The sequence below is a fragment of the Acinonyx jubatus genome, chromosome A2 (assembly GCF_027475565.1).
Source record: "Acinonyx jubatus isolate Ajub_Pintada_27869175 chromosome A2, VMU_Ajub_asm_v1.0, whole genome shotgun sequence".
Classification (NCBI taxonomy): Eukaryota; Metazoa; Chordata; class Mammalia; order Carnivora; family Felidae; genus Acinonyx; species Acinonyx jubatus.
Window position 1 is genome coordinate 129,250,785 of NC_069383.1, and position 13,643 is coordinate 129,264,427.

Sequence of the window (13,643 nt, forward strand, 5' to 3'; positions counted from 1 at the left end):
CAAAGTACAGCTTGTCTTTCTCCTCTCCTTTTCTTCCCCAAATATTTGGACGTTTTTCAAGGGACAGGTTCTGCCAGGAGTGAGGAAGATCACGGTGCCCTAAGTGGATGGTACTCCTGTCCTTTGAAGTTCTGTACCTTTCATTGTACCAAAGGAAGAAAACATTCTAAAAAGTAAGAACCACACCAAACATAAAAGTTAAAATCTGAAATCTCTACTTCTCAACAACACCTAGAGTCCAATTCATTGGTAAAAACTGAAGACTCTCTGCATCTATTCCGGATTAATATTCTTTTTTTTTTTTTTTATTTTTTAGTTTATTTATTTATTTTGAGAGAGAAAGAGTGGAGGGGCAGAGAGGGAGGCAGAGAGAGAATCCCAAGCTTCACGTTCAGCACAGAGCCCAACGCGACGCTCAGTCCCATGAACCATGAGATCATGGCGTGAGCCGAAATAAGGGGTCAGACACCTAACCAATTGAGCCACCCAGGAGCCCCGGGATTAATAATTTTAAACTGGTATCAGCAAGAATAATCTCAGCAACTGATTAGATCAAAATTAAAGAGAACCCTAATAAGACCCCCAGTCTGTCAATATTCTTCAAAAGAGGATACAAAATATGATATCTTGGGGCTCAGGAAGAAAAGATGAGTACATTTCTTTATAGGGGTGCCTGGATGGCTCAGTCAGTTAAGTTCGACTTTGGCTCAGGTCATGATCTCACAGTTCAGGGGTTCAAGTCCCGCATCATGCTCTGTGCTGACAGCTCAGAGCCTGCTTCAGAGTCTGTGTCTCCCTCTCTCTCTGCTCCTCCCCTACTCACAATCTCTCTCCAAAAATAATAAACGTTAAAAAAAATTTTTTAAAGAACGTTTCTTTACATAAAAATTTTATCCTTCACTTTTATTTTCTCTTTTTGTACATGTTGTACAATGTAATACATATACCATTACAATATGGCACATGTAAATAATGTAATATAGTTATAATGTAAATAATGTGTTTAACATATAAACATTATTGACATGTTTATAATTTATAAATTAAATAAAAATATGTTGCAAGCCCTTGCCTGAAAAAAAAATTCTTTAAATAGGAAGGATTACCAAAAATGTTTAAGAGACTTCAGTAATATATGACCAGTGTTCTTCCAGGCAATTTCATCATCAGATTTTTTTTTAAGTTGGTTATTTTCACCACTCGCAGAGTTTCTCACTTCAGTACACTCTGTAACTAAGGAGAATGTCAACTCTTACTAAACGATATTTTCAACCAGGGATACGAGGATGCCATTTCCTCATTTTATGACCACAACTGTTCTCCATCTTCCACAGATGCCACTACGGGCTGGCATACTCTTAGCCCTCAATTCCCTACAGGAAAGTGCCTCTGAGAGCCAGGCCATCAAAAGGTTATAAAACCTATAAAGTTAAGATGCTGCACACTGAAGCTCTCTGTCTTTCATATCAAGCTCCCTTCCACTAGGCCACACTCTACAATTCTTGCTTACTCTGTCCAACTGTGGAATCCCATTCACGCCTAGCTGCCATGTTTTAAAATGCTCTGAACAACTCATCCCCTGTAAGGTGCAAATAATTGAGATGGCATGACATGACACTCCACCTGCAGTATTTTAAAAGGAAGAACTTTCTTTATGCATGCCTAGGACATACCTTCCCAACATGGGAAGTCTGCAATACTGTGTGGAAATCCAGACCAAAGGACAAGTGATGGCCTCATGAGCAGCCCAGCATCTTGCCCCACTTCTTTGGTGATGCACCCTGATTTCATCTTGAAGGACCAGCCTCCTCACTTTCAGTTCATGAGGTTATAACGCTGCTGCTGACTCCAGGTATAGAAACACAACCCAGGATTGGCCAATCAGCATATCCATCACATGGGCCTGTGCTCCAAAGTGGTCCAGCAAGAGTCAGTCCTATGCTTTGGACTATAACTACTGGGGTAAAAGAACTCTCTTTATGCAAAGATTTGGAAAGATGGTGGGATGTAAGTCTGGAAGTTCCTGCACCAACTGAAAAGGAAGTCAAACTAGTTGAAACAGTAATGTGGCCTGAAGGAAGAAAGGACAGAGAAGAAGGAAATGCAAAGAAGGAGCCAGCATTGGATGACGCTGAGCAAATGAATCGAATGACCTGTGAAGCCCTGAAAACCCTGAACATCGGATACTCATTTGCAAAGACCAACCTCCATTTTTGATTAAGCCCAGTTTGATGTGCCCTGCAGTACCACAGCTGGTGTTTGTGACATTTAGGAAATATCAGTCATTCTGGAAAAAATAAAGTTTTGGCCTAAAATCTATAACTCAAACAATCCAATATCCATTTTCCTATTTTCTCCTCGTTTTAGCTGGTACAGTGCCACTCACAACATTACCCAGCTTTCCAGGAACTTGGTTAGTTTAGCTTCACGTCTAAGTTCTGCCATCATGTCTCCTAGACTTTGGCTGTAATGGTTGGAGGTCCAGCAGTCACTCTGAACTGCAAAGATGAGGCCCAGACTTAAGAATGGAGCTGAGGGGCGCCTGGGTGACTCAGTCGGTTAAGCGGCCGACTTCCGGCTCAGGTCATGATCTCGCGGTCCATGAGTTCAAGCCCCGCGTCGGGCTCTGTGCTGACTGCTCAGAGCCTGGAGCCTGTTTCAGATTCTGTGTCTCCCTCTCTCTGACCCTCCCCCATTCATGCTCTGTCTCTCTCTGTCTCAAAAATAAATAAACGTTAAAAAAAAAGATTAAAAAAAAAAAAGAATGGAGCTGAAATGTGCATAGTCCTTCATGACCCGGTCTCCATGAGGACAGGATTTTTGTTTTATGTTTTATTCACATATAGATTCCCTAGCACCCAGAAGAATACTTGGCACACAGTAGGATCAAATAAATGCCTGTTTCGTGAATAAATGTGGTGGCTCCATCCTAACAAATACTCCACCTCTTAAAATCAGATAATATTAGAATCTTAGTGTCAGAAGACCTTTTAGTCAAACCATTTGCTTGAATCATCCAGTGACAGAGAATATATTTTTCCCAAGAGCTCTGGACTCCTACTGCATTTCCTTAATTCTAAGCCAAACTTTCCTTCTACATTTTCAGATTTCTCAAGTCAGAACAGATCCTATAATTGATGTATATATTTTGTAGATCTCTTGCCCCAAATAGCTGCCTTATAATTATTATCAATAGTGAACTGGATACAAGGAAATACATTTGAAAGACAAATACTGTGGCACTAGACTAGGTATGTCCCCCCTCAAAAGCTCAAATGAGGAATGGCTGGAGTAATTCAGAAATCTGTGCGTTGCGGAAAACCACTCCGTAAAAAGGCAGAGGAGGAAATATCAATTCATTCAGTATCTTAAATGAAAATCCATAAAACATAACAGAAAAGAGCAGAAGTCCTGGAGCCAGCATACCTAAGGGTGAAAATGTGGCTCTATCATGTCTCAGTTACAGGACATGGGCAGGATTTTTCTCCTGTCCAAACCTCAATTTTCTCATCTGCAAAATGGAAGGAGAAAACAGTACCTTAGGTAGAAAGCAATTATGAGAATCAAATGTGTTAATATGGGTTAGAATGGTGGCCAGCACACCACGTGGGCCATAAGTACAAGTTACACTATTCTATGTTTTAATTCTTGATTTGGTATCCTCAGCATCTTCTTAAAATCTCAAAACTAGTAAAAACTGACAAGTTATTTTCTAGGAAGCCAAAACTCTTAGAATGTTGCCTTCTGCTATGGTGTTCTTTTGCTTTCCTAGAGGAAAATACAAAAGAAACAATTAATTCACAGCATGTGCCCTCCCTAAAAGAACAGGCACAAAGAAGTTAATAGGCAACAGCTCAGTGAACAGTTTTGTCAAAGATGTGTGCTAAGAATTTCATTCTGAGAGTTTAGAAGGGAAGCATGCTCCTATGGTGAGTATTTTCTTTAACCAGAAAAAGAAATTCAAAATCAATTAAGCAAAAGCAGTTGTATGAATTAATTTTGGTGTAAATTCAAGGGTGACATCATCACTGTCCTTAGGCTGCATCAGAATGGCATGTTTTATCCTTTCATGTCATCTGTTAATTTGCATTAAATTAATATTAAAAAAATTAGTAAGTTACAGAGTACATTCTTGTGGGGTATGAATCACAAAGAGCAGACATCATCTCCCTAACTATTATCTGCTTTGCAAGGAAGAAATTTATAACATTTCTAGCATACTGGCATTTTAAATACATAATTAATATACATAAACTTTGTCCATAAAATGCTCATTTTTTTCAAAGAAATAAGTCATTAAACTGTTTTTATGACCTACAGAATGAAAAATACAACTGAAAGCAAACTCAATACAGCAAAAATCACGCAAAAAAAAATAGAAATCATTTTAAAAGCTACTATAAGAAATTCTAAAGATGTACCTACTAAACACAATGAACTGTAACTGCACTTCAATTTTTGGGGATTCGTTTTTTAAGAATCAAATTCTAAAAATAGTTCTGCTACATTTAGTATTTTTCCACTATTCTTGTCGTCTTTAAACACACCTTCACAAGCTGCTGAACATAATGCTTTTCTGACTTAATCACAACCTCTCTCATGACCCAGGAACGTTCAGTAAATAATTATTAAGCTCCAAAGGTGGCTTTTGCATAAGTTGATTTGCTTGAATGCCTATTCACTTAGGGACACAGCTTTTAGTATTGTTTTCAAATCTTATCATCTAACATTGAAAGTAAATGTTAAAGGGGGGGGGGTGCTATTATCTACTTAGTCTTTCTCTTTTTTAGTATTTGTTTGAAACTGCCCATTTCAAATTTGTTCTACACTTACACGCCAGGCAGATGACTCTGATGTTTGGATGTTTTGTTTTCCTCTCAAAGAGAAAAAGAAATCAATATACAGAAATGCAAACGAGATGTTTATAAATGCAACTGCTACTGTTCCACAGTAAGGTTTAAAAAAAAAAAAAAGGAGAAAGCAAAAAATCCAAAGGGTTTGCAATAAGGCAATTTTGACAAATGCTACTGCTAGGGACACTCATTTTCCTGAAGAAAATCCTTTTTTATTCATGACGAAGCTGAGCTGCAACCTACCCCATAATCATAAATCATGCTCTGTTCTCGGATTGTTCAAGCGGTCATTTTTTTTTTTGGCATTATTAATTGAAGACCGACATTCAATTTTAAACAAGACAAAGCTAATGGGCCAGCATTTCAACCCCCCCACCAACAAATTAGTTGTTATCCTGGTCCTGGCCGCATATTAGAGGCTACAGCTGAAGCTGATTAAAGCCACAGTAACAAAGTAACAGTTCCAGTATTTTTAACTCCCAATAAAACCTTCCCGTTCTCTAGCCTCCCCCTTAAAAAAAAAAAAAAATCGCTCCTGTTAAGTAGTCCCGGGATTATTTCCAGAATAAAACTTCACTTACAGATATAAGCTTTCAAAGGAGCAAGGCATGAACATCTGAACTCTAAGCGCCTCCATCTTTTTTCCTTTAAGGTGCTCTTCAAGCCCTTGGCGAAGAGTGAAAGTCAAAGTTAGTTCTGGCACTGGCTGTGTCACTAGGGGTGGCTCCTGATAAGGCCCTGGAAACTCCAATCCAAACACAGCTCGTGCTAGAACGGTGCCTGGTGTCTGTCTTCAACAGCAGACCTGTTTAATCCAGTACCTACTGTACCTGCAGGACAAAAATGCTGCCTCACACTGCTGAAGGGGCGATGCAAGGACCCAGGCAGGCCAACACTTCACCCAGCAGCCAGGCGAGCACCTCAGGATGCTCTCTCTTAGCCTTCCAGATTGCAGGTACCGGCTGAGGTTTGCAGCGGCTGCGCGTTAGTTAGTGGAGAACTTGAAAGGGAGGTAATTTCACATCCCGGGGAATTTTTAACACTTAACGGAGTCTCAGAATTTAGGAGGGCTGTAGGATTGCTTGCGTCCCTTCTCAGTTTGAGAGATCTCGGGCATTTTGGGAACTGGATCTGATAATCGCACATGCTCTCCTACTGGCAGGCTAGAGATCCAGACAGACTTCCTCACCCTCAGACCCCAAGCGGATGAGGGTTGTCCCTACCAAGTCCTGGTAGGAGCCAAACACAAGCTGCTTCTAATTGTGGACACCATCTTTTAGGACATACACATCTTCAGGCCATATATCTGTGTATTCTTAGACTGTCACCCAATTAATTCTGGAAGCATCGGTGTACAAGAAGAAATAAAAATAACAACACGCGTTCTCAAAAGACGTTCTTAAAATTCCAACATGACAACATCAATATTACCAAATATTAATGGAAATCCTACAGACTCAGCACACCAGAGGGCTGGAGAGTTATGAAAATATGTATGTTTCTCTCCACACACCATTCAAAGGTCAGAACGAAGACATGTGACACCAGTTAGCTGTGTGCCCTGGGCAAGTTACTTCACCTCTCTGTGCCTAAGAGTTTATCTCCAAAGTAAATGATGGGAAAACAATGCATTCTCTACAAGCCATAATCAAGCGTGAATTCCATGATGTAATGAAATTATCTTTGTTTTCACCTCCCTTTAATAATAGGAAAGCTCTAGTCGGGAGTCTCAGGCAGGCTACTGCTAGTTCTTTTTATTCTTTGCTCATTTGTTCATTCATTCACTCTTTTATTTAATAAATATTTAGGGGACACCTACTACGTCCCAGGCACTGTGTAAACTCTTGGAGTTTATGGGCTAGTGGGACACACATATTAAATAATCACACTGCCAGATAATGCTACATGTAATAACTTCTACAGGGAGCTGGAAAGGCTTAAAATGTAAGGGTCAGAAAAGACTTCTCTTGGGCAGGGACCTCTGTGCTGAGATCTCAGTAGGGGTAGCCTCTCGGGGGGAAGGAGAGCGTGGAAGAAGAGTCTTCTGAGCAGTGGTAATAATATATACGTGCAAGAATCCTGAGGTGGGAATTACAAGAATGATCCACTATAGTTGGGAGGACAGAGAGGGAGGGAAAAGCATGGTGTCCATGAAACCAAAGCAATGACCTGGGCCAGACCACATGGGATCTGATAGGACAGGGAGAAGGAGTTGATTTTGATCCAAGATGAACAGGAAACCATGGAGAGACTATATGCAGAGGAGCAAAGGGCTCAGATTTGAGTTTTAGAAAGTTTCCTCTAGCTGCTATGTTGAGACTCAGCTAAAAGAGAGCCAAGATTGGCTACTGAAATGGTCCTAGTAGGACATGATGATAGTTCATGGGGGATGAGAGAGCACCGAGGGTAGAAAGGGTGAAGAGAAGTTCAGAATAGTGAACAGAGTACTGACAAAACTAAAGACCAATAAAAAGACTTGGGGTAGGGTAGGGTAGGGAATCCAGGTCCCTAATGTAATATAATTGCATTCACTAACTATAGTTATTGAGTACTTCCTACACACCAGGTGTTGTGCTGGGTGCTGGGGTAAACAGAGGAGTAAGATTCTACACTATCCAAACCCCCCCCCCAACACACACACACACACACACACACACACTAACCTACCCAACCTCTCTTCTCCTACCTCTGTCACAAAATGTCATAAAAATAAAGTACAAAGGTTCTGGTGTCAACTTATCCAGGCTGAAATTCCACCACTTATTAAGTCTGTGAACTTGTCCAAATTTACCAAACTTGCCATGCCCCAGATTCTTCCCCTGAGAAAGGCAAATGATAAGTGCCTATCCCACAGGATGCTGTTAGAACTGAAGAATATAATACAGTGATGTGTTAGTCTCTGACATATAGTAAGCTCTCAATTAAAAAACAGCTGTTATGGTTATGATGACGGTTAGGGCTGTTATCCTTGATTCACATTGACTGACCTAGAGAACCAAAGTAAAACGAACACAGCGAAAAAAAAAAAAAAACCATAGAGAAAGTAGAAGATGAAGGAAAATAGAAAGGGTAGGAAATCACTGTATCTGGAACTTTAAGGGATAGCTAGATTATCTTTAAAAAGACTGAGCTGGACTCCCTCTTACTTCGGGCACTATTTGAAAGTGCATTAAGTTACAAGGTACCGGGTAAGTTTTAGAACTGAAACCCTGATTTATTACATGCTTACACACAGGGAAAATTTGTACCCTCCATGAGATCTCAAATGTTGACCATGAAACCAATGGTATCAATTCCAGCCATTCCATCAGGGACACAAAGTGGTGCCAAATGCTCCCCTGGCACGTTCAGCCAATGACATCGCCTGACCTTTCATCCCAGATAATCCACCACCCCCAAGAAGGCTGTCCATTGACTGTTTACATAAGTATTTAAATAAAATTACTTTTAAGGGGCATGTGTTCAACTATTCATAGTACTTTAGAAAGATCTATATTACACCAGTGTTCTTGGCCACAGCATTGAAATACCCACCAGCAAATGGAGTAAAGTTTGACTTAAATGTGTACATATGCTGCCATGTACAAAATTTATGAAATATTACATACATTTCCCCAATACTAAAATACCTATCTGCTTCACACACACACACACACACACACACACACACACCCCTGAATAAAAAAAGGGTCAGAGGTCTCGAATAAACGTTTTTCCAAAGAAGCCATGCAGATGGCCAACAGACATGAGAAGAGGCTCAACATCACTCCTCATCAGGAAAATGCAAATCAGAACCACAAAGAGATACCACCTCACACATGTCAGAACGGCTAGTATAAAGAAGACAAGAAATGACAAGTATTGGCAAGGATGTGAAAAAAACAGGAACCCTCAGGCACTGTTGGTGGGAATGTAAATTGGTACAGCCACTATGGAAAAGAGTATAAAGGTTCCTCAAAATATTAACAAGAGAACTGCTATATGATCCAGTAATTCCTCTTCTGGGTATCTACCAGAAGAAAACAAAACACCAATTCAAGATAGATGTCCCCCTACGTTTATTGCAGCATTATTTACAATAGCCAAGATATGAAACCCTAAGTGTCTAATGACAGATGAATGGATAAAGAAGAGGTGTATATACACACACAATGGAGTATTACTCAGCCATAAAAAAAAATGAAATCTTGCCACTTGTGACAATATGGATGGACCTGAAGGGTATTATGCTAAGTGAAATAAGCAGGAGAAAGACAAATGCCATATAATTTCACTTACATATGGAATCTGGAAGACAAACGAACAAACAAACACAAAGAAACAGACTCATAAATACAAGAAAAAAAACTGGTGGTTGCCAGAGGGGAGACGGGCGGGAGGATAGGCAAAAGAGTTGAAGAGATTAAACCTCCAGTTATAAAATAAATAAGGCATGGGTACAGAAAGTGCAGCAGAGGGAATACGGTCTAACACTGTAATAACTTTGTCCAGTGACAGTAAGTACGCTTATCATGGTGAGTGTTCTGCAATGTATTTGTCATTTCACTATGTTGTACACCTGAAACTAATATAATACTGTATGTCACCTACACTTCAATTACAAATTTAAAAATAAAATAAAATACCAGTCCTCAAGGTGTCACCCCATTGTTCAACAAAGAGGAGCAGGAACCTTGTCTTTTTGGTTCACCATTGTATCCCTAGAACCTAGTGGAATATACTCGTCTGTGGTTGATGTTCAATAAATATCTTTAAAATGGGGGTCCGTGGCTGGCTCAGTCGGTTGAGCATCCCTCTTGATTTCAGCTTAGGTCGTGATCCCAGGGCAATGGGATCAAACCCTGCGTTGGGCTCCGTGCTGAGATTCAGTTCTGTGGCACCTACTTGAGATTCTCCCTCTCTCCCTCTACCCTTCTCTCCCCCTCGCACTCTCTCTAAAACTAAATTTTTTTTTAAAAAGTTACTTTAAAAAAAATCTTTAAAATGCATTAATCTATAACATGAAAATAACTCTCTTGTGCACATCTGTATTATCCAGATGAGTATCCCAACTGCATATACATATGTTTATGCATATATATACATATATATATTATATACACATACACATACACACACACACACACACACACACACACACACACACACACACACATAAACCCTAAATTTAAACACAAAGAAATGCAAGTGGAGAAAAGGGAAAAAGAATATTTAAAAAACACAAAACACCAAATGCAGAGTAAAAATATTACCTGTATTCCAGTGCATTTCAAATCTTAATTACTACTCCCTGCCCCAAATTTCAGCAAAAAAAAACTAGAGTCATCAGAATTCTTACTGACCTTTACAAAGATGACCTTAACTAAAATGGGACTTAAAAGTATCAACCATCCAAGTGACAGTCAAATTTTCCTTTAGATGCTAAATTTGGGCCTTGGAATCTTTTTGGAAGGAAAAATCCAATCACCACTTTGAATGGGTGAGAGAAGAGATAAGAGGTTTTACTTGTTACCCTGTCCAAAACTCAGCGGAGGAAAAGTAGAACCCTTATCGCTGTCAGAATTCTTACTTTACTTGGATATCAAATGTTTTATTGCTCCCACAGCACACCACTTTCTTCTGTCTTTTCTTTTGATAGTCATTGCTGTTTTTAGGAAACTCACACTTCTAATACTCACTGGCCTCAGACAGTTAAGAGCTGAGGGATCATTGTGTGCCCAGCATTATACTGATGCATGAACTACCCCCCACAGCCAATTTAGGAAGCATGTACCTTCTCTTCAAATGTTTCAGTATGATCCCAGCCAATAGTTCCTGAGCCTGTACTCCTATCACAAGCGCCTGGGGACTCTTCTCCCCCGCTATTCCCTCAACATCAACACAGGAGCATTTAATGTCAGGGATCTTTCCCGAAACAAATGACTGGATGAGACTCTAGCAGGTGAGTTTGGAATTCTGTGTGTTTAAAAAAAAACTCTCATAAAAGTCCAATGTGAAGTCAGGCCCAGGAACCACTAATATATAATATATTATAACATATATACGTATAATATATTCTACGTAAACTATCGAAGAGTGGCAAGAAAATACCCCAGAAGGTGAGCACCCTTTGTTTGTTGAATAGAGAAGTTTCTACTTGTAGAGCTTACTCCTTTAAAACATCCACTTGGAATTATGGACATACTTTGAACGAACGTTCAGTGAAAGCCTTATTATGAGGTAATTAAAGAGTACCGTGAGTGTGATGATGAAACTCAAAAATCTCTCAAGAGTAAAGAACACACGCCCCCTTCTCCCCACACATCATTATGCCCCATTCTGGGAAAAATCCGAGGCACTGAAAGGCCCCTGCAGTGCAAACATTGACTGGCCCAGCATGTGCGAGGTGTCTTCTCAGGGCCGTGTGCAAGACAGCAGTGAGGAAGCCAGGGACTCTGTTCTTCAGGGGTTCACACCACAGAAACCCAAACTCCCATACCCGTGCTGTCGTAATACTGGGTTGAGGGGACGCATGCCAGGTGTTCTCCTCGGCCTCCTCCAGAGACTTCCCCCCCACCCCCAGCTGGCTCCTCCTCACCTTCCAGAGGAGGGCTTTACAGGCGTGACATTTTTCCCTCAGAGAAGTCCCCCCCGCCACCCCCACCACCCCCCTCTCCAGATATGATCATTTTATTTGTCTAATTGTCTTCTGTCCTTGAAGGCAGGGTCCTTTGTATTTATTTTATTCTCAGTGCCTGGCACAGATTAAGTGTTCGATAAATATTTGCTAGCTGGATGGCTGGATGGGTGGAAAGAAGAATGGACAGACGAACAACAGCATTAAAAAAGATCAGTAACAAAGGCCCCTCCACAGAACAATCTCACAGCATTTAATTAATTAGAAAGGGTGCGTCAACAGGCATGAATGGGAAGCACAATTATATACTATGTTTGGAAACTTTAAGTTGCTGAACACAATTGACCTTCACGAGTAAGTACTGAGATACAAAGTGACAAGAAAGGGGTCCAGCAGTTCTAATTTGAAGCCCTCACAGCCTGAGTGAAGGCAATTTTTAATGACCACCTATCTGCAGAAATAACTGTTCAGTGCCATTCAATCACGATGATCTCTTTCATCCTGTTTCTATTTTCTTCTACTACCAAGAACAGATCTCACTGTAAAAATGATGGTCCAGCATCTTCTGAAAGACGGCTCATTGTACCTGGCACACAAAGAAGCCTTTTAAGGTTGCAACAAGGAAAAGCAGACGGGACCAAGATGACCCCAGGTAAACTTGATTTAGGCTCACTCGGACATTATTAAAGAACCGTTTAAATGCTTATGCAAACATCTGGAATGAAAAATTAATTTTTTAAAGACCATTTAGAAAAACCTGTCCTGAGAATAAAAATATAATTGGCAAAGAGGCATCTCAAATGTTGTGTGAAGTCAGTTTTTAAGCAATTAACAAAGGGAGGGATACATGAAGTAAGTTTGGCCTTTCATTGAATATAATAATCAATATAACAGATTAATTTTATATTGAGCTTTCTGAGATTCTCTTAGGGTTCACTTCAAAAGAAACACTGGTTCTTGCACTAACTGAGATTCAGAGGCTGTTTCTTTGTTATTTGGGGTATTTTGCAATAAGCAGATCACAATCTACAATACAGGCCAAGTTCATGAGACAACAAGGAGCTGGAGAGACAAACACTGATGAGATTATGCCACTTTGATTGGCATTTCTTCAAACGAGAAATTTAGTAAAACTGCAATTTACTTTCCTTTATCTGGGGAAATAAACAGGAAAAGATAAGGCTGTCGTCATTGTGGGGGCCCAAAGTTATTTACGATGTGACTTCATGATAAATAACATTTTCCACTTCAGGAGTTTAAAACCATGGTATTTTTCTCTCACTGTAGTGTTTAACGCCTAACTCATTTAAAAAGAAAAATGTGGACTTCTCTTTTATTGTAGTCACTTTTTGGAAATAATTAAAGACTGGAGAGCAAATGAGCCCATAGATGTCTTTGCCATCCTCTTAAGGGTGTTGAGGACTGAAGCAGGAATGCGTTACCACGACCACATCATCTTCATCATCTAAGACTTCAGATCATCCTCATCATCTAAGACTTCAGATTCTTTCTTCTTCGCAGCAAGAGTCAAGACATTAAAATATTTTAAAGCAACAGAATCTATTAGAAATGGCCTCCACAGACCACTGTAGCTGCTGAAGTGAAGGAATCTATCCTTCCCAACCTACCATCTCTGAAAGAGGTATCAGGGCACGAACAACTCGAAGAACGACCTAAATCCCTTACGGTCCAAAGAGGAGCTGGAAAAGGGCACGAAGGTAAGAAAGGGATGGATATTTCGTCAGCTAAACTTTCTCATCTACACATGTAATTTTAGTACTTGGATTCCAAAACCTGAGTTGAAGGTAGAGATAGACTGTTTCTTGTACACAATCACGCTATGGTGGAAGGTGGTATGGAAGTCAAGAGTGAGGTACAAAAACTCCCGATCTGTACAAGATGTGGTAAGGACCCAGAAAAGTGGTTTCAATCAGTAGGCAGCAAACCTCTGAGAGGCCACTATTTTATGAATGAACGAGTAGCTGAGATGTCTCCCCTAGAGGTACAAACAGAACCACTTTTCAATCAGAGACAAAATAGTGTAGTTTGCATGTAAAGTGCACACACACACACACACACACACACACACACACTGTGTTCATCTCATTATTTTACCTTGGGCAAGTCATTCAATTTCTGAGTCTCAAAATCTGCATCCGTAAAATGGGGCATGA

General features: G+C 40.1%; 1 protein-coding gene across 14 annotated transcripts in view; it reads right to left on the reverse strand.

Annotated features, from left to right (window-relative positions):
* MITF (melanocyte inducing transcription factor) overlaps window positions 1-13,643 on the reverse strand; it is a 220,998-nt gene that overhangs the window by 95,188 nt on the left and 112,167 nt on the right. Inside the window, exon 1 of one of the 14 annotated variants that reach the window (XM_027042461.2) lies at window positions 5,435-7,454. The exons of 11 other annotated variants lie outside the window; for them this stretch is intronic. In XM_027042461.2, coding sequence (XP_026898262.1) covers window positions 5,435-5,490 — 56 coding nt within the window. In that variant the 5' untranslated portion in view covers window positions 5,491-7,454. Of the gene's footprint in view, window positions 1-5,434; window positions 7,455-13,643 lie in introns of those variants that run through there. 2 more of the 14 variants (XM_027042460.2, XM_015083683.3) reach the window with 2 other exon arrangements.